Consider the following 26,299-nt stretch of genomic DNA (forward strand, 5'->3'; position numbering starts at 1 on the left):
TACTCGCCCCAAAGTGCTCTCATGTCTTAGTAATCATGCAATTAACTGCGACCAGCAACCCCATACGCATAGCGACCAGCAGTCCCATACGCATAGCGTAATCGGGCTTCGCATTGTAGCATTCAGGATCATGACAGATTTAGTATCGCGGAGTAAATAATAACTTGAAATCCCACAAATTCTTCAATTTGAAGACTTGCCAATTAAGGTGAAGTATTGAAAACAGGCTTCAGGCAACGTTTGGTTCTGCCTACAGTCCCTTTCTGTTCGAATTGATGACTGAATGTGACTCGGCCGAGAGGACCTTGGGAGAGCTACATACACCATGTACACTGAATACTACAGCCAGTGCATGCGAACACATCACATGCGCAAAAATTTCAAATCCCATATCAACGGATAAGATGTTTGTGTGCGCATGCGTTGGCCGTAGTAGTCAGTGTATGCATCGGTCCATGGTGTATGTAGCTCTCCCAAGGTCCTCTCGACCGAGTCACATTCAGTCATCAATTCGAAAAGAAAGGGACTATTGGCAGAACCAAACGTTGTTCGAAGCCTGTTTTCAATACTTCAACTTAATTGGTAAGTCTTCAAATCGAAGAAATTTTGGGATTTTAAATTGACATTTACCCGCGATACTAATTCTGTCATGATCCTGAATGTTACAATGCGAAGCCCCGTTACACTATGCGTATGGGGCTGCTGGTCGCAGTTAGCTATACGTACAATGGGCTGCACGCTGCTGGTCGCAGTCAGTGGTTTCGTACAATATTTATCGACGCTGTATGGCGACGGCTCTGGTACGAAACCATTATTGCATGATTACTAAGACATGAGAACACTTTGGGGCAAGTAATTCTCACAGACAACGTACTTTAACGTGAAACTTAAACCAAGACAAGGAAATTCAGGGAAACTTTTGAGGTACCAAAACTTTTTATTATCTTTAAATGCCCACAGCTGACAGTGTGAAATCCTGCATTCTTCTTTAAAGTGGATGATCCACTTTGGATAGCATGTGAAGAAGAAATGCAAAACTCAAGAAGTTTGAACTCATTTCAAAAATTTTTAAATATTTGGAAGATTGCATATTATACCGTTGCATGTTATGGACTTTTGTTTATGGTGCTGCATTAGATCTTTTACGAAGTGCAGTTATTTGCCTCATTTGCCGTATTTGCCTCAACTCAGTGATAGACCTGAAATACATGTTTGTTTGTGTCTTGTGTCGTGGGCTTTATGAGAAATTATTGTCTTTGATACATGGCTGTATATTGTAGGAAGAGCCATTCTTTTTTTTAAAAAATGGTTGTGATGAGGAAAATTATAGAAAGGTAGTGAAATGAGGAGAATTTGCTGACATAGAAATGTTTATTTCCTGCAAGTGATTTTGTATTTAGGACACACATGTTGTATCGATAGGTTATACATGTAGGCCTAACTTCTTCTTCTTCTTTTTTTTCCCTTTTTTTTTTACTCATTTATGACAAATGTTTTGGAGCTGTTTTCTGTCATCTTTTGTTCCGTGAGATAGATTTGGAAGTGTAATCCTCAAAATGTTACGAGGGGGAGGGGAGCAGGAGATATGAATAAACTTATTAACTGAAACTTAATATCATACATGAGCCACAAACTTTAGTGTATAATTTATACTTGTACTATATTGTAACTGCACAGTAATAATCGAAACTATAACAAAATCATGCTAGGAAATTCTACCCCAAGAGTTTACTGGCAAATCATTCCTGTACCTCTGTGATTATGTGCCCTGGAATGGAGGCAGCTCTTTCTTTGGCGATCATATACCGTTTATACAATCATGTTTGATGATGGGAAATCCATACTGGTTTAGTAGTGATGGCCCAGCGCATGCATTTAATGGGCCAGTTTGTGTTATACATGCAGTCTGATAATGACATTAGTCCCTTTTTCTCTTACAATGTGTGTAACCGTGCTTTGGATTGCCTAGGGTGTGTATTTGTATGAATCAGAGCCATTACTTACGTATCACATAGCACTTCATCAGTGTAGCCATAGCCCTTGAGAAAAGTGATGTATGGGGGTGGGGTAGGAAGCTGTTGCCACTCTGGAGGGATGGGGGAAAAGGATTTCCTCTTTCTTCATCCTGTGCAAGAATACAGCTTCATGTTAAGTGTTGGGTTGTTTTAAAGCAGCTACAAAATTATTTTTGCAAATAGTGATGATAATGATGATGATGATAATGATACTGATACTACTACTACTACTACTACTACTACTGCTGCTGCTGCTACTACTACTACTACTACTACTGCTACTACTACTACTACTACTACTACTACTACTACTGCTACTACAATATGTACTACTACTACTAATAATAATAATGATAAGAAGAAGAACAATAACAATAATCATAATAACCATGAAGAAGCACTGTTAATATTCATTCGCATGTTCACTTTTGTACCTTGTAAGGAAAAGTTTTGTATTAAACAAAAGAGAAACAAAAATTGAGGAAAGTCAACACTATGCAAAATTATCTGTAAAGAAGTCATAGATTAGAGTGATTTGAGGGTACAATGTAGTTCCTTGTCATATGTTTACAACAGAGCAACGCTACTTGCATTTTGATTGAGCAGTGATGCTAGTGTGCATCGATTGACTTATAAGCTGTCTGTGCTGTTGCTATGTGAATACTGTATACGCCATATATTTAGTGAGTCTAAGTTTTCGCGAATCGGGACTTCCTGACAATTTTGCGAGTGGTTGAATTTGCGATCGTGGAGTACTGAACTGAATGGAGAAATGTGCATACCAATATGTCACAGTCATATCAAGATCGGAGTAAATTTTATCGCATGTCTTTAATTCCGCAAATGGCACCTGACTCGCGAAATTCGCGAAAATAAAAAATGTGAAATATTTGGCATTATATACAGTATCACACAGTATCTCAACAGTCCAGCACTGACTTGATAGCGATTCTAATCCACTGCCAGCACTTAGATTTGATACACAAGTCTCCATAGTATAAACACAGGGAAAACCTTGTATCTATGAGTAGGGGGTTAATGGGAAGTAGTTTGTAACGGGAAATGCAGAGAGCAAGGACTTGTGTGTCATTCTTATTGTCCACACTCAAAGTGATGCATTTTTTCAGGTTGCGATCCTGATCACGACCCAAATTTTGAAATTTTTACAGTGAGAACAGAAATACCGTGTGCATGCAAATTTTCCCAATGTTTTGCCTGAGTTTTCTTCCCATGCATGGAGCAGCTTTTGGTATTTTGAAACGTGGGCTCAAATTCACATAGCACGATACGATGTACAACTGGCAACTATTTCACAATTTGATTTGTGTGAGGAGATTACATGAGACGTCTTTTTGAGTCATGAGACAAAACATGAAATCGTAAGGTTAAAGTACGTGTATACTGCGACCGTGATCAAATTGCTGTAGCATGCAGACATACAGTATAGTACCTTCAGCATTATTATCTTTGTGTTCCACTCGTTTTTCAATCTTCCCCCTCCCCATCCATCAGGAATGATGGCTGTTGCTGTGTAGCTTTACAACTTTAAAATCACCACAAGTGCAAATAGCATCATTTACGCTGCCTTCACAAGAAAATGCACAGCATGAATGCCAAGCTTTTCATGCTAAAATATGTGACCCGCTACAACAAAATGATCCTAAAGTCGGGCGAGATCGATTATTTGAAAATTGCATGATATAATCCCCTAATCTTTCTGCTTTAAATTGATATATAACACATTTTATAAAAATAATCGGCTGCGGAGATATCGACGTTTAAAGAGAGCATGTCGAGACGTCTGGAAAATCACTGTTTCGAGAATAGCGGCCTAAAAGTCTTCCTTTCGACGCAATCGCGATGAAGGGACACGCAAGTCAGTTTTCACCTGTGGACAATAGAAGGTAAACCCTAGCAACCCCCGAAGAGTTCATTCAAGCACATCAGTGTCGGCGGTCTCCTCACCAACCAATCAGTGACCAGGATGTGAGAAGCGGCTGATCATGGCGCACCCCATCCGCACGCACCAGTCGACTGGGCAGTGTGCGAGCTTCACGCTTCAGTTAGCAGCAAGCAGCAAACTGACCAATGAGATCACTTTGGTCGTTGTTAGGGGCGGAACCTATCTGTGGCGCTCAATCCAAATTTTCGAACTAGTTTCTGCTTCGTTGAAACGCCAAAAAACATGGCTCAGAAAAACACTATTTTTTTATCTTTCCTTTGATCATTTTGCTTCAAAATTTCGATAGATGATAGAAGACATGTTAGACTCCAATGATATATCAAAATCAGAAAATCGTAAGTTTTGACCAATTTTAATGCTCTGACTTCAAACTCGATTTTCACGGCTTCGACTGTGCGCGACTTTAGGACCTTTTTGTTGTAGCGGGTCACATATACTTTACTAGGTGCAAATTGTTTGTCATTTCCAAACAGCATTCAGATACTTGTGAGAAAGTGCATCCCATCGGCAAGGTATCAGTCTTAAAGGCGCATAGTCCCCGTGGGTTGGACGCCGCTGTTGGATGATACTGCCGATCACTGTTAGCATGATACAAAGATTGCCGAAGTTGAGCTGTCATCAAGAGTAAAGCATGTACATTGTTGGTGTTGCTAGATAACATTGCCTCCATTTTCTTCTCTGCACGTCATGCAGTCTGTAGTGATGCCAGGAAGCGTGCTTATGTGCCTCTTAGTATGACATCACAAAAGAAGTTTGCTAAGACTGCCATCCCCCTCAGCCAAATCATGAGCCGAACTGTGTGCGGACCACTGAGTACAGTGGATCGGACTTCATAGGACTCGGGGAAATGGGCCACAGCATAAGCGCTAAAGAGGCGTCAATAGCGTAGGAAACTTTCACTGTGTGCCAGTGTACGCAGTTGACTATAAACCACCAGGACCATACATGTGCCTTTAACCCATGCTCATTATTAGGTCCTGTCCATGCTTTCAGTGATAATGAGGTGTCAATGCCAACTGCAAATTGCCTTTTACTACCAATGACGTGTTCTCCTCTGATATGTAAACATGGCAGTGTCTGGCAGTCACAGTTAAAAAACAGGTAGTGTGGGAATGGGTGGGTGGCCCAATTCTCGTTATCGCCAATGACGAAAAAAGTACCCGGATGTGGCTTTTTCGTCAAGATTTAGTGCACTTGGTAGCAAGGGCACTTCCGGCGCGGAGCATAATTTGCACAACGCTAGCGTGCGCATACGTGTACCTTACCTATAGCGCTGCGCCGACCACGGATACTAGTAGTAGTACAGTAGGCGGCACCGCCCGAGCAAGCGAGTGGCCAGGCCTGTCATACTCATACACTGTAGTCGAGTCCAGTCCCCGCCAGCGGCCGGCCTTGCATTAGCATGCACCACTGCACGCAGCGCATAAGCTAACACATACCGGTACAGCGTAGGCCTACTGCTTGATCATGCGATCGATGTGCACATCACAGATCAGTCATCTCTGCGTACGCTGAAAATATGCTGGAAAATATTCACCTCACCTACCTGGATATCGTCATAGAATGCCTATCTTTTTTTTAGTTGTTCTCTGTCGAAATGTCGCGAACACAATCGTGAACGAACAGTGATCTCGAACTTATCCTGTCTCCGAAGCAGCTTCTTCCAAGTACTGAAGTACAGTATGTATAATGTACGTAGGCACTAGGCCTACTACCTAGTGCTACTACTACTAGTAAGTCGCGCGTGCACGTACTGCGCTGTGGAGTCACCCGCAAACTTCACCCACGCGGCCACGTCACTCTCGCATGCCAGTAAGGGTCCTATTTCTGCAGATTTTTTTCATTCATTGTTGTGCGAACAACACATGGCAGCTTCGCAGCAACAACCAATAGTCGTATTAACAGCAATTTCGTAAGAATTGAGAAATTTCAAATCATATTAAAGCTGTAATTCAAGTCGAGAAAACAGGAAGTACACGTAGAATACGGTCGGTTGTGTGTGTAAATAGCATTAGTCACGTATCACGCACGTACGAATGGAAGTGATTTTGCTACCGGACTATCCCATAATGCGCCGTAAATGACGCTTAAATCAACATCCAGGTACTTTTTACGTCATTGGCGATAGCGAGAATTCATTCGCTGCTCACCTGGGTACATAAAAAAACCACTAATACTAGTAATAGCAATGGGCAGCAAACATAAGCATCAAATTCTACGCTCATCTAGACATCAGTCTGTATTCTTCATCTGGGTGTGTACTTTATTGTTCCGTGACATTTGCTCCTGCGAACAAATGTGCCCATAAAATATCTGCATGCTAAGCCAAACATAAATTCTACCCACAAACATACAAGTGTAATCTTAACCCTGATCTCCTCATATCAAACTATAAACCTATAACTCTGTTAGAACCCTAACTTAAGTCATTGGAGAAAATAACACCGGAGCAATTATCCCAGGAGCAAATGTCGTGTCATCGTACTTTACACAGATCAGTGATAAAGCTGTATACAATATTCGTTATGGGGATTTATATGTCTTAGCTGGGCCAGCCATTCCACTTTATGGTATCCCCACTCTATGGAGTCTTTAACAGTGTGCATAGTGTATTAGTCATGAACTTGACACCTATCATCCGAACTGACTTGCTGGTGATCCTTATGGTCGGTATTTATAGCCTTGGGTTTTATACTCTGACCAAGTGACAGCTTCTTTCATGAGCGGATGCATTATCACTGATCTTTGACCGGCCTGGCGTGACCTTAGTGGACTAAACAAGGACATCATCAGTGTCGAAGATTATCAGTGACCAGTGTAATGGGAGGAAGTGTAATAATCTATCAATAGATGCTGTTTTGAATTCTCCATACACATGCTATTGGTTCAGTGTCGTGCATCAGTCACTTCAAATGACTAATGAAACCTCTCGGTTCTTTATGCATGTCAAATGGCTAATGAAACCTCTGAGGATCACCATCTCAAAATTTCATGAAAGCTGTGTATGATCAGGTCACCAATAGTAATGAAAAAAATGAAACAATGAATATGCAAGCATTCTGATATGTTCACATTGTGCTAATTATCATTATCATTGGTTTGTTTGTTTGTTTGTTTGTGTGTTTGTCCGTGTAAAAAATAACTCAGAAAAGTTGTGCACGGATTTGGGTGAAACTTGCAAGAAAGGTTGAGAATGACACAAAGAACAGATGAATAAATGTTGGCAGTGATCCAGAAATTTTTGTGGATTTTATGAAGGATTTTCGATATTTTGGCAGGTAGGGTCAATGATTTTGGGTGTTTCAAGCTGCACATTTTTGAGGTTTTCACATGCGCACTAAAGTGCATGCTCTAGTTTCTGCTAGGGTGATGCATGCCTCACAGCTGAGGGTTCATGACGTAACAAAGGCTTCTATATTGAGAAATCAGGCGATTTTTCAGTGGGTTGAAATCACTGATCTCTATGGAAGAGCAAGACCATCGGTGGAAAGTAGCTGCTTGGTGGAGGGCTGCCCTCTTTGTCATCAAACATATTGTAGAATGTGTTCTGATTTTTGTTTTCCATTCAAGTCTGCTTTGTAGAGATCACACTTTATACAGAAAGCTGGGGGAAAAAAAGAAAGAAAAAAAGAAGAGCAGTAGGACAGGAGACCTCATACCCAATGGCTAGAAAGAGCAAATATTTGATTGACTGAACAGCGCACACCCCATCATACCCTGTATCCTGTTACGGCCATGATGTCATGTCTTGCGATGTGTCACATTCTTTCCGAGTACGTGGAACTTGTTGATGTAAACCCTAGAATTAGCCAGTTCCTGAGAATTTCTCGAATTTTGCCGAGAGGAAGGGATGGAAATAGGGTGGAGTGGCTCCTTGCCAAGAGAAGCTCCATTTTTCCCCTCACTCTTCCCCGTGGTGAACAGCTACGAAGTTTGTTTTTGCCAATGTTTGCACAACTGTTCCGTTATTGGCCATCATGCACCAATTATAAGTTTTTGGCGATGTATGTTTTGTACGTACTGAAGTACGTAAATTGCATACACTGAAGTGCATGTACAAAATTGGTACCATGTTTTGTATTTTAAATGCATGGTACAAATTTATGTACTTCATTGCATCATTGTTTTTGATGTCTTATCCTTAGCATATCTCTATCATGAGATAGGTGGACTGTAGACCAGATTCAGGTCAATTTTATCAGTGCTCCCCTCTCCCCTTTGCATGCGATGCAAGTATTTTATACGTGTACTATGTCTTGTCTGCGCTGTGAATCTGTACGCTGGCGAAAAGTTAGTAGTAGAGAAAAAGTGTGGGTGGACGTATTGCGGCTGTATAGCGAGTGCCCACAGCATGGCGCGTCGGGCGGATAGGGGCTGTAATAAGTGCATGTCCACAGTACGGCGCACTTCAGGAATAAACTATTGACTAAAACAATCCAGGCAGTGGACTGGGTAGACTGTTGAACCTAGTGCATCAGTATAAAGAACATAATACCTAGTTGACCTGTGTGTCAGTTGACCGCCCTGTGTGTGCAAGTCTTCGCGCTCCACACAGCGGTTTACTAACCATCAATATTCCGAAGAGTTGAATGGGTGTTTCACGGCGATTATCTATACCCATTGTTCACATGTGTTTGTGTAGTCATGCATTTCAAAAAGTGAAAATTTCACGCTGTCTTTTTACATTCTCACTTAAAGGGATCGTATAGTTTTGGTTGAGACCCAATTTCAGGTTTCTAACATTTTTTGGTGAGATCATGAGAAACCTCTTATGAAATATGAAAGAGCATGTAATTCCATGAGGAATTCAACGTTTATTTGATGAAAATGGGTCTTGAAATGGCTGAAATATCCAAAAAAGAGTAAATCTAATGAGTGTGGGACCCACACTTTATTACGATCGCTTTGTTTTACTTTGTGTTTGGATGTTTGAGTCATACCAAACCCGATTTTCATCAAATAAACTTTGAATTTCTCTTAAAATGATATGCTCTGTACTATTTCATGAGTGTTTTCTTGGTATCTCGCAGAAAGTTAAAAGCCCAATTCTCATCTCCACCAATAGTCAATACTGTACTATCCCTTTAAAATCCCATGTGTGCTTTGAGTGCTGCTTGGCACAGAAACTCCACAGCATTGCATTATTACACTGTCCAATGTCCCTGGAACAGAGAGGGTTAAAGCTGTTTGTAGTTCATCAGCACAACACTCAGTGCTGACTTCTTGATCATTATAGAGTGCATTCTACCCACACACAGTTTCTTGAACTTTCCGGTGCATTCTCATCCCGAGTGTGCACAGGAATCCATTGTTTGTGTTCAGGCGAACTTTGGAATGTTTTCTGTTTTTCCTTATTCTGACGTCAGTCGCAACTTGAAGGTTGCGTTGTGCATAGGAAATGCTCCAGTTGTTTTCTCCAGCAGAGCTAGAAATGAGCAGCTTCCCAAAATGGCTTGAAAAATTGTGGCAGTTGAGCCAAAGCTGTTGAATACAGACATGGTACAGAGCAGTGTTGTTAGGTTCAAAACTTTTCCAGCCCACGAGCATACTTGACATGTATTAAGAATAGGTGCAATCTCTGAGTTAAGAATTAGGGGCACTTTTTGGATTGAATATGGACGAAGCGATGGATAAGTCTATCTTATTAAAAAGATATAATAGAAAACTGTAAAAAATAAACACAACAACAACAGTGATATTCCCAAGTGCAGAACTCAAATTATTAACAGAGTATGTAAGGAAAGATAGATCGTAGTTACAGAAATACAGTCATTACAGAGATTGAAGAAAAGTAGAATAGTATCAACATGACTTATTGACAAGTAGTTTGATGAAGGTACAGAAAGAAAGAGAGGAAAAGAGAGAGAGAGAGAGAGAGAGAGATAGACAGAAGATATAATAAGGTAGGAGGCAGTAGACAGGAAGATTCAAGATGACTGAAAAATACCTTCTCATATTTGTTTACTATGGCTGCATGCACACAATGTGTAGTGGTGCTTGGCATTACAGCAGCCACTAGCAGTGCTTCACTATTGGCGAGCTACAGAAATAACTATCAGTGCGTCAGTGTGTGTACATGTATGTGTGTGTGGGTGCGTGCTCCCTCTCCCTTTCTCTGTCTCCTCCTCTGTTGCTCTCTCTCTCCCCATTCAGTGGTGCAAAATATCAACGTCACTCCGCTTTCCCCTGCATTCTTCGGCTGACTGTCTGAGCGAGCGCCAGGGCAAGCGTTGTGTCTCTCGCTTTGGTTTGTTTTCCAACTGTAAGCCCACTTGTGCGCACTACATGTAGCGTAGCATCTACTACGAAGCTGGGCGTCTGTGTACAAACAAGTTTTCCATTGAATGTGTGTCAGTTTTACTTGGAAGTTCTTGCCTGGCCCTGCAAGGCAGAAATTGGATTACCAGATGGACTTTTACGGTGTTGCTCTGAATGTGAACGCTACAACTGTGTGAACGTCTTGTGTCACCCGATAGGCCGCGAGCCGCCAGTCCGTGGTGCTGTTTTCTGTTCTGTTTTCGGCGGGGAAAACATGCATCAGGTTGCATGATCTTGGACGAGTTGCAGGCTGTGAGAGTTGTGTGCCAGCTTTGTTGACAGGTTGCTTCCTCTGACTTGGCAAGTTTGGCCTTCTCTCCTTTCCCCCCTCCTGCCCCCCCCCCTTTTAAATACCTTCCCTTGCTCACTGAAGTGTAGACTCGCAGTTCTCCGAATCCACTGTTTTGTTGAATGTGTCTGCTGTCTTTCAGCGAAGTGGGATCAGAGTACACTGCTGTTTTGGTCCTATTGTCCCTCACTTGTGGAACTAATCACCCCCCAGGACTCCCGTGAATACTGATATGACCTTGTTCCTCTCTGTGAAACCTCACTGGCCATTGTCATCGCACATTGATTTTTCTACTCTCAAGCACATGATCGCCACATAGCTTGTCAATCCCGCCGCCGTTTTCTAAATGCACTCATAGTGGATAAACCGCATGTTATTTTTTCCTTTGAGCGAAGGAGCTGTGTGTCAAACCTTCGGATGCGCCTTCAACAGATTTCTCAGAACTGGTTCCATGCCATGCGACAATGTGCTAGTGACATTCGGCAGGCGTAGTCGATAACTGTCGTGGGTATTTGTTGGTGCATGTGAGTGTGCGTCCACCTCACACTCACTGGCATTGGAAGCAGAACAGCAGATTCTGTCAATGCCAGCAACTCTGCAAGGAAAAATCTGACCGCTCTATCACCAGCACAGCTCTGATCATCATCATCTGTCGGTGAGCGACCACACCGAGATTGAGACGTCCCGTGAATGCCCTGTCCCTGCAGTTGCCCGGACCCTTTGGCATGCCAACGGATACGGAACTAAATTCCACTCAGGCGGAGCTCTCGGAAATGGCGACGAAATCCGCGGTGCAGTTTTCCCCCATGAGCAAGTTCAAACCGGTGCCCTGGGGACCCGGCTTGCCAGGTATGTGCTTTTCATGCTCATCAGATGCCATCTTGTAAAAGAGGGCTCTATGCGGGTGAAAAGCTTGCATTGTGTTTGAAATACTTGCCATCTCTATGATGGCAGTTACAAGCATTGCTTGATCTTCATCATGCTGTGTCGTGAGGGGAAAAAAAATCCTCTTCAGGGAAAATTAAAGGGTGCACAAGATAATGCACTTTGACCATCCAGAAAGAACTATTTCACTTCAGCTCTCTTTCCTTTGAGGCTTTGCAAACAACCACTTTCTTGATGTGTACTTAGCAATTCAGAAGCTTGTCATTTAGTAGCGCGAGACTTAATTTTCTCTTTAGTGCAATGTACACTACACGGCACTTGAAAAAGAAATTGGATTGTTGATGAAATCCAGGGTAGTGTTGTTTTTTTTCTGTTTTATGTATGTGCCATACAGGTGCTTATTATTCCTAGCAATTGTGTAGGCTACTACGTTCAATGCTCTACTACTCTAAAATCATGAAGTCCACTGTATCAGTAATGTAGCATCAGCTGTGCATATATGCACATGCAGTAGGTGTAATTGAGATTAGAAGAGCTACTATCAGGCATGCATGGGCCAGCAATAATTATATTGCTCTATGTTGCATCAATTGTATCGATGGCAAAATGGTCGTAATTTACACGGAGGTATGTTATGAGCAATGTGTCTGTCAAAGTGTCATGTAGCGAAAGCGGAGTCCTTGCTTCCCAGCGCCATTGAAGGTTAGTCCTGGCAACCTTTTTCTTTACGCTTGGGCATAGAATGTAGTTACCGGTAATCCTCTGAATCAGAAGTGGTATATGTCACATGCACATGTACACCCCTTCAGAGTCAGATGGCTGTGAAATAAAATATAACAAAATAAGTCAGAGTGATTGTGTTGTCCCCTTGATTGTGCTGCAAGATTGTTGCAAGAAAAGTTGGAGCTGTCACTGAAATATCACAGTATTTGAAATGTCACATAGTTTGACTGGTTGTGTCCAAGGCCCTAGAAATTAGTACACAAATTCAAAAACGTAATGCCTGTACAGTGGATGCGTTGGGTGTGTGTTCGGGATCAGCATGAAACAAAACTTTTGCCCACTTTATGCATAGGGCCTACATGTGCAAGTTTACCTCATCCTATCATTATGCAGTATGACAAGTGAGCTTCAGAGCAAAAGTGTGTCCTAGTTCATGCTACTGGTTACATTTTGCTGTGTGATGTTTCTAGTGAATAGGAGTTACAGACTTGTTACATATATATATGACATAATACCAAAACCGATGTGTCATGCAAGCTTGCATACTTGAAGAAGAACTAGTGTGCTATTTATCATAAATGATGGTTGAATCATGCAGTGGTGGTGATGAATGCTGCCGCAATTGCTGAATCCGCAAAATGTATGTTTGATGATGTCTGATCGTAATGGCCGTTCATTGCTAGAAAGCGGTAGGTTTCATGACATTGGGGTCACACTTTACTTCGTCATATAAGTGCTTTCCTCTTTTCATGGTAAATGTGGGCTGTGTGCGTCATTTTATAAAGCTCCTAGAGTTACAACAATTGTAAGCAACGATAATTGCAGTTTCTATGGCAGCACACAAGCAGCAACCAATCAGAATTTAGTAATGAGATAATTTCCGTGGTAACTGCAACAACTACATTTTTCAATCATTGCGAATGCTTCCATGAAAGGAGCACCTGGCCATCAATGGAAGTGTCCACAGCTTGCTTTGATAGTCACTTTTCTAGACAGAAAATTATGTTGGCCATGTTATCACACGCGATGGCTGTCCCATGTTTGCTCCACGTATAAATTGTAGGCTGGGCATTTACTTTTCGTCGTGATGCTCCTGATATTAATCAAACTGGACAGGTGATATATGATCAAACGCGAAGATGAATTCAAAGCTTACTGCAGGTATGTGCCCTGTGGGGAATGATCACGGAGACAATACTACGCAAAGATCTGTGACATCACTTGGATAGGTATGCCTGCTTTTGATTGATGTCTGGAAATAAGACTACATCTTGCTATCCAGCTGTGTACATCAACATGTCAGTTGCTAACATCAACTTGTCAGTTGCAATACCAATGTCAGTATGTTATCGAGTTTAAGAATCCGTGGCTGCCTGATGGGAGTCAGTTACCCCATGGTAGTCATTTTCATGGCACCATTTACCACTCTGGTACATAAACTGACCTTTAAATGTAGGGAATATTCAAAGGAGTTGGCCCATTAAAAGGGTGTCAGAATCTTTATGATGATGTCGTGTGAAGGGGGAACGGGTTGGACTAATGTTGTTCAGCGCATTCGATTGCTATCGCATCTGGCCTGCCCGTGCAGTCGCAGGAGGGAGGGAGTGCGGAAGCGTTTGTGTTGAGAACCTCCTGACTGAGGTGTGTTGTAGTATGGCTCCTGTGTTCAGCAAGAAACCACAGACGTTTGCGACCATTGTCTCCCAATGTGTACATTGTTCCACTTCCAGTGTGTGTACATTATGTGTTGATAGATGGGACATAATACCGATCAGTAACAAACTTTAACAGACCAGGCTAACTTCTCCCTCTCTCTCTCTCGCTCGCTCTCTCTCTCTCTCTCTCTCGCTCTCTCTCTGTCCTATGCCCCTCTTGAGGCAACAAGGAATTGACGTCACCGACCTCCCTGCTTAAATTATGAGCAACAGCATGTTTTTTGTCATGCGCCATAGATCCAGTCACCTATGAGACCCATGTTCTGTGTTAAGTACATGATGAAAAATTTTTTCTTTTCCTATGTACCTAACTCGATGTTGTTCGAAAATTGTTGTTGTTGTTGTTGTTTTTTTTTGGGGGGGGGAGGGAGGGGTTGGTTGTAGGGTTAGGGTAAAAGTTGTATTTTGTACGTTAGAATCCTTTGTTTTGGCCTGAAACAACAGAGATCATTGTTGTCTGAATTGCCACAGGGAAAATTGGCTTGGGGGGAATGTAATCAAATTTTGATCTTGCAGCACTTACCAAGGGCCAATCAAAGTCTTGGGATTATTTTATTTCCTTCTTCTTCTTCTTCTTCTTCTTCTTTGTCATCATCGTCATCTCCTGCAGCCAATATATTTTTCAGGAGCAGTTGCACATACACATAAACAGAGCAATGGGCAGAACAATGATGTGCATGTCTATTGTGATTTCTCAACTTCGTATTTCAAAATAGCATTTATGATTGGACTCTTGCATGCTTCTTGAGAAGGAAAGGTCTATTAAAACATATTTGTACTCCCATTTAATGGAGAAATGGAAATTAACATTTATCTATTTTTTTTATACCAATGTCTTCCTTGAGAATTTCCAGCACCTGAAGTGTCTATTTGGCGTTGATGTTTATTTAAACAAGTATTACTGCTGTTTATGTATTTATTATTATTATTTTTTTTTTTTTTTGGGGGGGGGGGAGTCCACTTTACCTACACATAGAATGCATGATTGCTTGAACAAAGGACCATGGAGATACGATTTTATGTGCTGTTTGTCACAAAGTCATGCTGCATTATCTGAAATGTCAGATGCTATTCAGTAGGAAGAAGGAACAATAGCCTGTGCAGTATTCAGAGTGTGATCAGGGCCTGTATGTTTTAAAGTGTGTTTGGATGAAAATTGAGTATGTGCTTGTGTGTGTATGTGTTTGTGTGTGCTTGCCGATGTATCTCTGTGATCTGAATGAAATATGGATGTATTGGAATACCACGCTTGTAGAATTTGGGTCACCTGCCCCAAAAGCATGGATAGGTCCAGCTGTCCGGAAGTCAAAAAGAAAAGGAAAGATAGTGGGGGTGGGATTTCCCAACTGGAAGTATGTGTGTTCCGTCAGTCGGTGTGAAGTGTTGCCTAGCAACAACAATGTGTATTTTGTTGTACGGTAGTGCCAAAGTACGTATGAGGTTGCATGACACTGGCCATGGTAATAAACAACTTGTTATAACAAACAAGAATTGCTCTAGGTGCCATGTCATAAAGCTCTTTACCACTAGTGCAAGTTACAATGATTGCAGTTGCCATGGCAGCAGCCATGCAGCAACCAATCAGATGTTAGGATTCGAGTCACTACCATGGCATTCATTACGTCAATTATGACAGCATTCAAGCAATGGCGAATGAAATGGGCACCTGATGTAAATTTCCTGGTATTAAACATGCACATGGGGAAGGCAGCAGGCTTGTTTTGGTCATTATCATTTCTAGGAATTTAATGCGAGTTCTGTATCAATTAGTTTCTTCCGCTCATGAGATGGTTGTGGTAGTTGTATTGTCATGTTTCTTTTGGTTTCCTTCAGGAATGAGCAGTTCATGATAAGATAGATTGTCCTCTAATATATGTTTCCATGTCCTTGTGAAAGTATCTAATGATAATGACTCGGAACTTTGTGTCTTTCCCTATACAAGCTTCTTTCCCTGCGAGCTTCTGCCTTCATAATGTGTTATACTACATGGATAATGACCACATGATTGAAACCAAATGGGAAATTTGAGCTTGAAGTGCAGTTTGAACACCGAGACCCGATCAGAGTACTTGAGAAATTAACACAGGGTACTTTAACATCAGAAATGTTTGCATGTATTCTAATTTCGCGAGAGCCAAGATCTGCAAAAGTAAAATGCACGCGAAAGTTTGTGTCTACACTATACAATTGTAATGTATTGGATGCCAGAAGCAATTTGTGAAAATTTGATGCTGTGAAAACGACCATCGGTTTGAATTCGCGAATATTTCTTGCTTTACGGCATCAAATCCTAGCTATGACATTGCACTGACCTGGTATGATGCATTTAGATTTTTACTACTCCTGGCAAGCTTCTTTAGTATTCAGAAACAACACATTGTGTGTGTGTGGGGGGGGGGGGGGACCTAGAGACGACAGTATCCAGGCTTTTCCAAAATTAAGCCATGCGGTGCTACACATACAAAGACTGTAGTACAATTTGTATTCATCAAGCTGGTAAAAAAATCTGTGAATGTTTTGTAGCATAAAGAAGCAATCTTCACATCGCTAGAGTTGCTGCACTGGTGCTTCAGTCAGACGTTGATTTCCTTGAGCAGTCAGGCCTATTTTTTGAGTGTATAGACCAGGTACAGGGTATCTGAATTATGCAAAGCTGACTGATGTAGGGTTGTTGTGTTTTTGTTGTTGTTTTTTTTTTGTGTATATACAGTATTTATATGTTTACATTATCTCAGTGTTGGTTTCAGCCTTTTGTGTGTCCTTGCTGTATTAAATTGGAAGCACAAGACAAGGCCACCTCAGTTATTTTATCTTTGTTTTTGCTTCTCCCCCTCTCTCTTTCTCCATCCTGTCTGTGTGGAATCCACTCCAGAAGCAGCCTTAGGCCCAAATTCTGAAGCGGTCAACATCGCAAGCCAGATCAGCAACATGCATCTCAAAGGTATACTTTCGTCTTTTTCTTTTTTTAAAAAAATGCTGATACAGGCTGCTACATAACTGTATTTTACACTTGCCCGGTCGGGCAAGCAGATTTTCAAATTTGCAGCAAAACACTTGCTTGAACATTGATTTTTGCTTGCGCGAAAAGAAAGTCCAAAATATAAGGAAATATATATATAGAAAATCATGTGTAAGTCAAGGGCTTAATGAAACACAATCATATGAATAAACAGCACACATTGATTTGCATGCTTTTAAACACAATGGAGTAACAGTCTTGGTCCGATCAAGTGTTCCCATTGCATTGCTTTGGGCCTTCTTCACATAAGTATTGGAAAATTGCTGAAATGAAATATGAAGTGTGTTGCATCACTATTAAAACAACCATTATCTTTAGGTTTCTGTATGGTTGACTTTGTGGGTTTGTTGGGGGAGAATAAGTGAAAAAAGGTGGCTTCAAAACTTTTTGCTTGCCCAATTCAGGCAAGCATTAGTTCTTATTGTTCGAAAACACTTGCCCGAATTTGATTTTTCACTTGCCCAGGCAAGTGCTTATGTAGCACCCTGTGGTACTTGATGAGAGCGGTAAAGAATTGTCGTCTGTAATCGCATTCTCGCTCACAATGAGTCCCAATGATTTTTCCAAGACTAATCACAAAGTGATTACATGAAGATTGAAAAGTGAAATTCTGAGTTGAAAATTCCTGATCATAGACCGGAAAGACAATTTTCTGCCTGAAATTCTCCTCGTGTATCACTTGACTTTCAGTGCACTGGATGTAATGACATCTGCGTATATGCGCATGAGCAGGATCTCAACATGAATTCTCAAAGCAAGAATCACAAAATTTGTATTAATAGCAATTGTATGCTGCATAGATGTAATATCACAAAATGCAAACTGTGCTTCTTCTTCTTCTTTTTTTTTTCTTTTTTTTTTTTTAAGAGCAAGTGACAGACAATGTTCTCTCCTATATTTCTCAGAGATATATTGGGGAAAAGATCTGTTATTTACACTGACTTCAGTGCAATGCTTTGACTTCACAACTTATACATCGCCCAGTGTTTCTATGCAACATGTCACATCAGAGTACACCTTGAATTGATGAAGTTACTTTTGCAAAAATAAGTTTGAGGAAGATTTTCCTTTTATGAAAAGCAGTCAAATAAAAGCAAGATAATATACAATGTAGGCCTATGCTGTCTTTTCCACATCATTGGCATTATATTCCTGCGAATTTGTCATGGATACTTTAAGCAACTAAGATATTTCTGTAGATTTTGTTTTATTATCATTAGTAGTAGTAGTAGTAGTAGTAATAGTAGTAGTAGTAGTAGTAGTAGTAGTAGTAGTAGTAGTAGTAGTAGTAGTAGTAGTAGTAGTAGTAATAGTAGTAGTAGTAGTAGTAGTAGTAGTAGTAGTAGTAGTAGTAGTAGTAGTAGTAGTAGTAGTGTTTATTTGGCATTTCAACATCACCAAAAATATGAATAGAAAATCATATTACGTGATATGATATTAAAAATGTGGTGAGTCTACATGTAGGTGCATGCCATTAGCCAGGGGGGAATGTCTTGTTTTTGCTCTGGAATTTCAACAGAACTGTGATGAAATTTTCTTTTCAATATTCAAAGAACTTAAACATGATAAATATGATATATATTTTTAAAGTTTTATTTTTGAAGATGAAATGGGAACAGGTAGTCAGATCTTTTAATAGGCTCCCTTAGCTAAATATTACAGACTTAAGTTTCAGCAACTTTGTGTCAGGTATGCTGAGGAATGTGCAGATTTTATGTCGCTTTTTTGCCGCTTCCTGCGAATACATTTATAACCTGCTGCAGCCTAGTAATTCCTAGCCTTTTGTCAAGGCCCTCTCGCTGTAATGGGCGAGCGAAGCGAGCCCAGCCGAGCGCGCCAGCGCGAGGGCCTTTTGAGATCTGCTTCACACATTATTATTCATGACACGTGAACCCTTCTGAATACTCATTTTAATGGCTTCCGGTCAACCAATGGAATGGCGCGCTCCCCGCATCCTCAGCCTTGGTGGTCATGCCTGTTCGCATGCATCACTGACCACCCGAGGAGGTCTGCCACGGAACTCTACACACTCTGTGTGTAGAGTTCTGTGAGGTCTGCGGCAGCGGCGTGCATTCGCTCTATTCAAATCGGGTTCGAGCAGACAGACACGCTGATTGGACCCCGACTTTTGCTCCCGAAATCGGGGAGCAAAAGTCGGTAATTCAAAGGGCTAACAAAAGGATGCGAAGCAGATCTCAAAAGGCCCTCGCGCAACCCCACTCAGCCGGGCTCTCTTCACCATACAGCGAGAGGGCCTTGACAAAAGGCTAAGTAATTCCCGACTAGGAATACATGCTGGCCGTTCGTTATACACCACAAGACTGTAAGAACAAAGTCATGTAAGTAATGTCCAGTCTTCGTAGCAGGCCTATGTTTTTATTGCCGTGCAGGTTTTAAAGTCATAGCACCTCAAAGGAATAAAAGAAGCAACTACCTTTTAATGCATTCAAACAAGTGATGTTCCTCACAAGGTCCAAATAAGAATGCGAGTCATTGGTTTTATTGCTGCCGTAATATTATACGGCTACTAGAGTTCCTTCTTTTTTTTTTCAGAGCTTGGATTTAGTGCCCAGCAGGAAATTTGATGCTACCCCTAAAAGTCATTCCAGTTTACACATAATGTCTGGCTCTCCAGAGCATTGCTCTATGATTATGTCAGTGTGTGAAAATATGAGATTCGTGAATCCATCGCCTGTCCGGCAGAAGGGCCTTGGCACGAACTTTCTTCTCAAAATCATGTGTCGTAATCATCAATGTCTCTTTAATGTAAACAAGAACAAAACAAAGAACATGTTAACTTTACCAGGGCCCTGTTTTTTTTGTTTTCTTTTGTTGTTGTTGAAGAGTCTAAATTGATTATAAAGTTGATTTCTTTGGTAAGTCTATGGCAGCCTGTGTGGTAAGGAAATTTAAAATCAGTTATATCTTTTGATAAAACGCGGCCCAGGTCCATTGCCCTTTTCTGGCCACATATGGCAGACTGTAATGACACGCAATTTATACTAACATTGAACAAGTTATAATATACTAGTAGTATATGTACAACAAGTTTTCTTTGTGACATTTGACATAGTTTTGAAAGTTCTTTCGCATGATGCGATCATAATTTTTAGTGATTTTTCAAACCTGCTCATTTGAGGGCCCTTTTGCTAGGCAGGAGATTGTAGTTCATATAACACAGTGTAGAACTTGATGCTAGAGACAGAATGGAAGGTGTGCAGAACACACGCAACTTCCATACATTTTGCTGTGGCGTGAACACCACTCACCAGAGTATTATTTTCAGCATCACCTGCAGTTTAAAAGTTTGCTTTTTGTAGGGTTGTGACTGAACATTTGTGTGGACAAACAAAATCCTGCATCTCTGAACCAGATAGGCTCAAGTGCGACAATTGTGTACATCTAAAGGCCAGGGTGAATTTTAGAGGCAGGGGTAAACCTGCCGTGTGTTGTCTTGTACCTCTGGCGTGCAATGATCTAATTTCAGTAAGAGGTATTTCAATGGAAGTAGATCATGTTCCCTCAGTTCCACTTGTAGACTGTAGGCCAGGGGCAGCCAAATGCTAGTCTTACACCCATTTGTTTGGCAGTGTGCTGCTAACAAGGCTCTGCTATATACGGGCTATGCCATTGGACTCAAGTGGGAAGAATTTACCTTGTGTTGAAGTAAACAATTGATAAGACCAAAGTTTCCTGACAGGCGCGCCAAGTCAAATCGACCATAACCCCAGAAAAGAATGAATGGATGGGAGGTGTGTGCTTTTATGGTATTTACATACAATGTGTGATATCTTGCTGAGTTATAAATGTAGAAAATCTTGTCGTTGTTGTTGTTAGTAACTGTGGAAATCCTTGACGGAAGTCAGCTTCGGGTTTTTATGGAGTCAAAGAGTATGCTCAGTAGCATTTGTTTGATTAGCATTTCATTTTTCCCTCTATGAAACCAAAGTGCATGAACCAACAGAAGAAAGCTTCTTTTTCCAAGGTAATAAAGTGAGTGATATGTAGGTATTCACCATTTGATGTTAATGGCAATTGCTGGTGTGCGTTTCAAAGTTTTCAACACAAAGGACTCTGGAACGATGAATGTCATTGTAAGAAACATGAAGGTAGAATTATGTATCGATCTTGTTGCAGCATCCTTCAACATTTTTTTGTCTTTTTTATCTTTCTTCTAACCCTCTCTCCTTGCCCTTCCCACTATCATCATATCACTGCCTCCACCACTACCCTAACCAACCCCCTCCCCCAAAAACAATGCTTCAACTACTGCTACCACAACCCCTTCAAACACTACTACTGCCACCTTCATCTCAACAACCACCATCATCACCAACAATTGGACAACCACATCCACGATGAAACAATACATGCAACTACCATCACCACACTACCATTACCACCATTATTTCAATCATCACCTCCACCTCCATCGCTTATACCCCGAATACTACGACCACCACTTCCACATGGACTACTCCAACTCCCCCACCACTCCTACAATCACCACCACCTCCACCACCACCACCACCACCACCACCCCCAGGTGATGTTGCCTCGAGTCAGGTTCAGCTGGGCAGCCAGGTGCCGACGGACCACGTGGCCACCGACCCGCGGGCCCTGCCCCAGGAGTGGATGGCGCTGCAGCAGCAGCAGCAGCTGCAGCAGCACATGCTGTTCGCCCAGTTCAAGGAGCGCCAGACGCAGCTGGCCCAGCAGCACCAGAAGCAGCAGCAGGAGCTCATCATGGTAGGTTATCACTGGGATGACCTCTACCGGAAGGTAAAAGCAATTCGGCTGCACCGCGGCACATGTTTCGGCTACCACACCTGTGAATGAATTTTCCATAGAGACTCGTACCCGAGAGCAACCCAAACAAAAGATATAAATGAGTATTAAACGTTCAAACAGCTACGTGTTTGCTGTCATATGGAACCTTCTTGTTTCACTTCAATTCTGTCAATTCTAAGGGAATATAGTCCTTTTTTTTAGTCCTTCTCAAAAGCAATGCAAGTGCTATTTAAGACATATGGTACTGTATACGCCAAATATTTTATGAGGTTTTTATTTTTGTGAATTTAGCGAGTCACATGCTATTTGTGAATTTAAAGACACAAAAAGTATTGACTCTGCTCCCAATATGAATGTGATGTGCATGTGTACATTTCTCCAGTCATCACTTTACTTCAACTCCATGATCGCGAATTTGACCACTCGTGAACCCGTCGGGAAGTCCCGATTTGCGAAAATTTAGACTTGCTAACTTGACGTATATAGTACTTTGTGTTCCCCACTTGACTTTGCTTTGAATTTTTTTTTTGCGGAGCTGCATGGAAGCAAATACAGTCCTTCTAAATTTCAATGAATGGGTGTCCAGTCTGCAAATTGAAGGGAGTTTGTTGAAGAACTCACCTTCATCAAGTAGACCTATAAAACTCTTTCTGCTATTTACCAGCTGGCATGTTTGTACAATAAAGCTGTTGGCATCCCATATTTGGTATTGATTTTTCCCGTGATTGATGTAAATATTTTCGTAGAGCTGGTGTGAAAGGGCCTGGAAAAAAAAAGGACCAGTTGATTTACAGGTGTGAAACCTACATGTTTGCCTTCTGCACACCCACACACAGACACACACACATACAAATGAATGTGATATGCAACAGCCAATACTAGCAATAACTTTGCAATTTGTGCACCATTACCATTCGTCAAATCCTAAGTGTTCATACTGTACGAGCCATTAGCATCAGCTTTGATATCAGAGGGGTACTGGCAACGGGGACAAATTTATCCGCTCGTGACCAAACAAAACAATGAAACGCAAAGCTGCAAGTGTCATGCAAATGATTCTATTTCCACTGCTCTGTGGATCGTGAAGGTTAAAATGAAGACCTATTAAAGATGTTCTCTGTGTTTCGAGTCCTTGCTTACGTTTCTGTTATTGATTAGACCGGTGAACGTAACACGTTCGTTGTTCTCAGTCCTATTGGAGAAGAATTTCTGCGCCCTTGTGAATAATCTCCAAGGTTCTATCCTTCAGTGCTGTATGACATGGGATAAACATGTGTGTAACCATTAATCTTCAAAACTCGCCAGTTTTTTAACTTTGTGACAATGCCAGCCCACTTAAAAGACAGCCATGAAAGTATTTTGGAGTATTTTTGGTTCAAGCTCTTCAGGATACCTCTCTCTAGAGTGATATATAAATTAAAGAATGTATCTATGTTGGTCTTGTAAATGCAATGCATATACATACACATTATGTTGTCTTTCTATGCTGGAAATATTTTTATAGCTTCTTTTGGCAATTTATATGTTTGTCTGGTTTTGCATTTTGTTTTTCTCTTTTTTGCATCTAAGAGGAGGTGTATAGAAGAAGCAGAAAAGTTCATATCATCAGTAAGAACCAGAAGGACACTATCGCATTCTAAGATTTGAGAGTAAATAAAAATGGAACAGTAAATTTTCATGAAATGAAAAGTGAGGTAAAATCATAAGAGGGCAGATTTATAAGCATCTTTCCAAATATAGGGTAAAACAGTGCCCATGTGGTTTTAATTTAAAAAAAAATTTACTTAAAATGAAAATAATTTAAATTCTTGGCCGAAGATATAGAGCTGTCCATGCATGCAGCTCTGCCTCATCACTGCCTTTGCATTTTTCCTTTAAGACGTTGTAATCCAATGTTTACTATTAGTTGAATGCTATGGTGGGACATGATGGATTTTATTAATGTGAAACTGCACAAAATATAAAATCGTAGTTAAATTCACGCGTGAAGAAAAGAGGGAAGAGGCAGCGCAAGTGAGCCACCCACCTTGCCAACGTGAGAAACTTTGTCAGAAAAACAGAAACTGATGTATTAGATGAGGAATGGATGTTCTTGTGATTGAAATCAAGTCATGTTGGCAGTCACTGGTTTTCACGCAGAAACCAGCATCATTCTCAGTGTTTTATTGGGTGCTCGATTTGTACAATTTTTTTTTTTCATTCATACAATGTATGTGTAGGAATGTGTGTAGTTTGTCTGTCAGTGGAGGGAAAAGGGGATGAATGCCAGTTTTAGTTTGTTATAAAAGCAGGTGCTCACTGAATACATGTACAGTTGAACCTCTCGTATCCGGACAAGTCGGGACCGGGGCTCATCCGGATAAGGGATTTGGCTGGATACGGGAGACTCAATGCTTTATACATGTACATACATACACATGTACTGATGTAGCCCATTGTAGTACCACATGTAGTAATGTGTATACTGCAACCTTTTCATTAATTGTTACATTTGGGGATGTTTGGGGATGTTAAAATGTCTGAGGGTAAGCAATTTGGAAGGAAATTTGATGTAATGTATGTTAATCATGTTGGAAGTAATATGTAATTCATGTGTGTTTGTGTAGGAGTTCTCAAGGAGTTGGGCAAAATCACGGCGAGATTGCGTCCGGATAATAGAGAGATCCGGATAAAGGGAGGCCGGATAATAGAGGTTCAACTGTATGTGCATGCAAGATACAGGATAGATTGAATTATATGTCACTATGTGTGAAAAGCAGGAGTTACCCTCTATTTACGAAGATAACCCCTCTTTTCACCAGTTGCTCCTATTGCAACACAGCCCATTTGCTGTACGAGGCGTCAACCCTCAACAGAATATGGCAGCAATGGTGCCGCCTGTTGCAGATAGTGGTGTAATTTTGAACGGGAATGACAAAATGCCTGCTGGATACCTTAATAAGTGCTGCGGGTTCGTGTCAAGAGGTGATGCGCTATTAGTACGTATGATGCAACCGAACATCGTTGCCACGCATTCAGCAGGAAGTTGGTGCTTCCGAAGGACAGGCTAGCCAACATTTTCACAAATTTTCTTCTTTTTTTTTGCAATCCCTCTCACGCTCTCCCTCTCTACCCCCTTTTGATTTCAAAGTTCGTCTTGCGTAGGATGTATTTGAATGATCAACAAAGTGTGGTCAGTTGAGACTGGATGCCAATCTGCATTGGTCACCATGGTAATGGAGGGGTGGATGCCGCCTTGTGCAGGAACATTTGCAACCTGCTATGTTCTGCATTGACTATTTTGTGTAGATTTCTAGTATTTGTTTTTGTTATTGTTGTTTTTTCTATGATGTATAGCTTTGTTTTAAATCTTCAAAATGTGTGATAATTACATTTGCATGTTTTTTGCAACCAAATCGTGCTGAAATCGTCTATAGGTTATTTTAAGCAGAGAAAGAAAAAAGGCATTATGCCTTTGAAATATGCTCCAATTTATGTGCTTTGAGTAGTGAGGATAAACAGGATATGACTTTACAGTATGAATGTTACAGCGGGGTCGTGAATTTGATATTGTGGCAGGCGTGGTGTCATACAAGTGTATGTTCGTGGTGCATGGTCACTTTTCCTACCGGCCTTTTTTGGCATCTCAAATGTGAGGGCTGCAAAAGCTGAAATAGAATAGGTGTTTGTCTAATAGTAAACGGTCCTAATCAGTGTGCCACTTACCCTTCTGCTGAAAAAAATTGTCTCACAGCTGTCATGCCACAGTAGCTTATCATGACAGCCCAATATAATGAACAGACTTTGTAAAACAGGTACTGAATTTGATGTAGTGCTACGGCATGTTTTTCAGATGAATAAAGTTGACCCTGTTTATCTTAGGATGACTGCAAGGTTAGATGTTTTGTATCCTGTAAAGAAAGTGAATCAGGTTTAGTTTAACAGTGCTATTTTTGACTGCACTGAATTTTTTGTTTGTATTCAAATTGTTGTTTGTATTCAAATTCAAATTCAAATTTATTTCCACAGAGCAATATGCATAATGCTATAAGATGAGATATAGTTCAAATTAGGTCTGTATTTTTATTTTTTTATTTTTTACAGCAATCAGGAAGGCTTGCTCATAGCAGCTTGTGGCAATGAGGTCGTAACCTTTCAAGCGTTATCCCTTGGGTTGTTACCTGATAAAAAGGGGATTTGTGGTACGGTTCATAGATGGGTAGGCATGGTTTACGATTTTTTAGAAGCGACAGCGGGTCTGAAATCTTACCGGCCCTGCACCGTTGACTGTCTGTAGACACAGGCAATCAAGTACGATTCATAGCGGGGGGAAGCATTTTGTGCCACATGAAAAACACTGTCATGGTTCTTCCTGCCCCAGCTGTATTTAAGTGGGTCCGAAATGGAGTGATCTGTTGCCGGTCCTTCTTCTCCTTCTTTCTCCTTCTCCACTGGGCTGGGCTATTTTTAGGAGCTGCATCAGCTCAATTACCGCTTTCGCCTGGCTGTCACGCTCCTCGGGCACACCTGCCTCGGCTGCGGTTAGCGCGCTGCCAACGAGATTTCTAGGAAGCGTCAAATTAACTCGTCGTTTTGAGGGAT

The 26,299-nt window shown here is 41.2% G+C and overlaps 1 protein-coding gene across 1 annotated transcript in view; it reads left to right on the forward strand.

Annotated features, from left to right (window-relative positions):
* Positions 1 to 26,299, forward strand: part of LOC140244111 (histone deacetylase 4-like) — a 149,084-nt gene that overhangs the window by 51,096 nt on the left and 71,689 nt on the right. Inside the window, exons 3-4 of the mRNA XM_072323756.1 lie at positions 16,781 to 16,849; positions 21,474 to 21,676. Of these exons, the coding sequence (XP_072179857.1) occupies positions 16,781 to 16,849; positions 21,474 to 21,676 (272 nt within the window). The remainder of the gene's footprint in view (positions 1 to 16,780; positions 16,850 to 21,473; positions 21,677 to 26,299) is intronic.

This window comes from Diadema setosum, chromosome 20 (assembly GCF_964275005.1).
Source record: "Diadema setosum chromosome 20, eeDiaSeto1, whole genome shotgun sequence".
Taxonomy (NCBI): domain Eukaryota; kingdom Metazoa; phylum Echinodermata; class Echinoidea; order Diadematoida; family Diadematidae; genus Diadema; species Diadema setosum.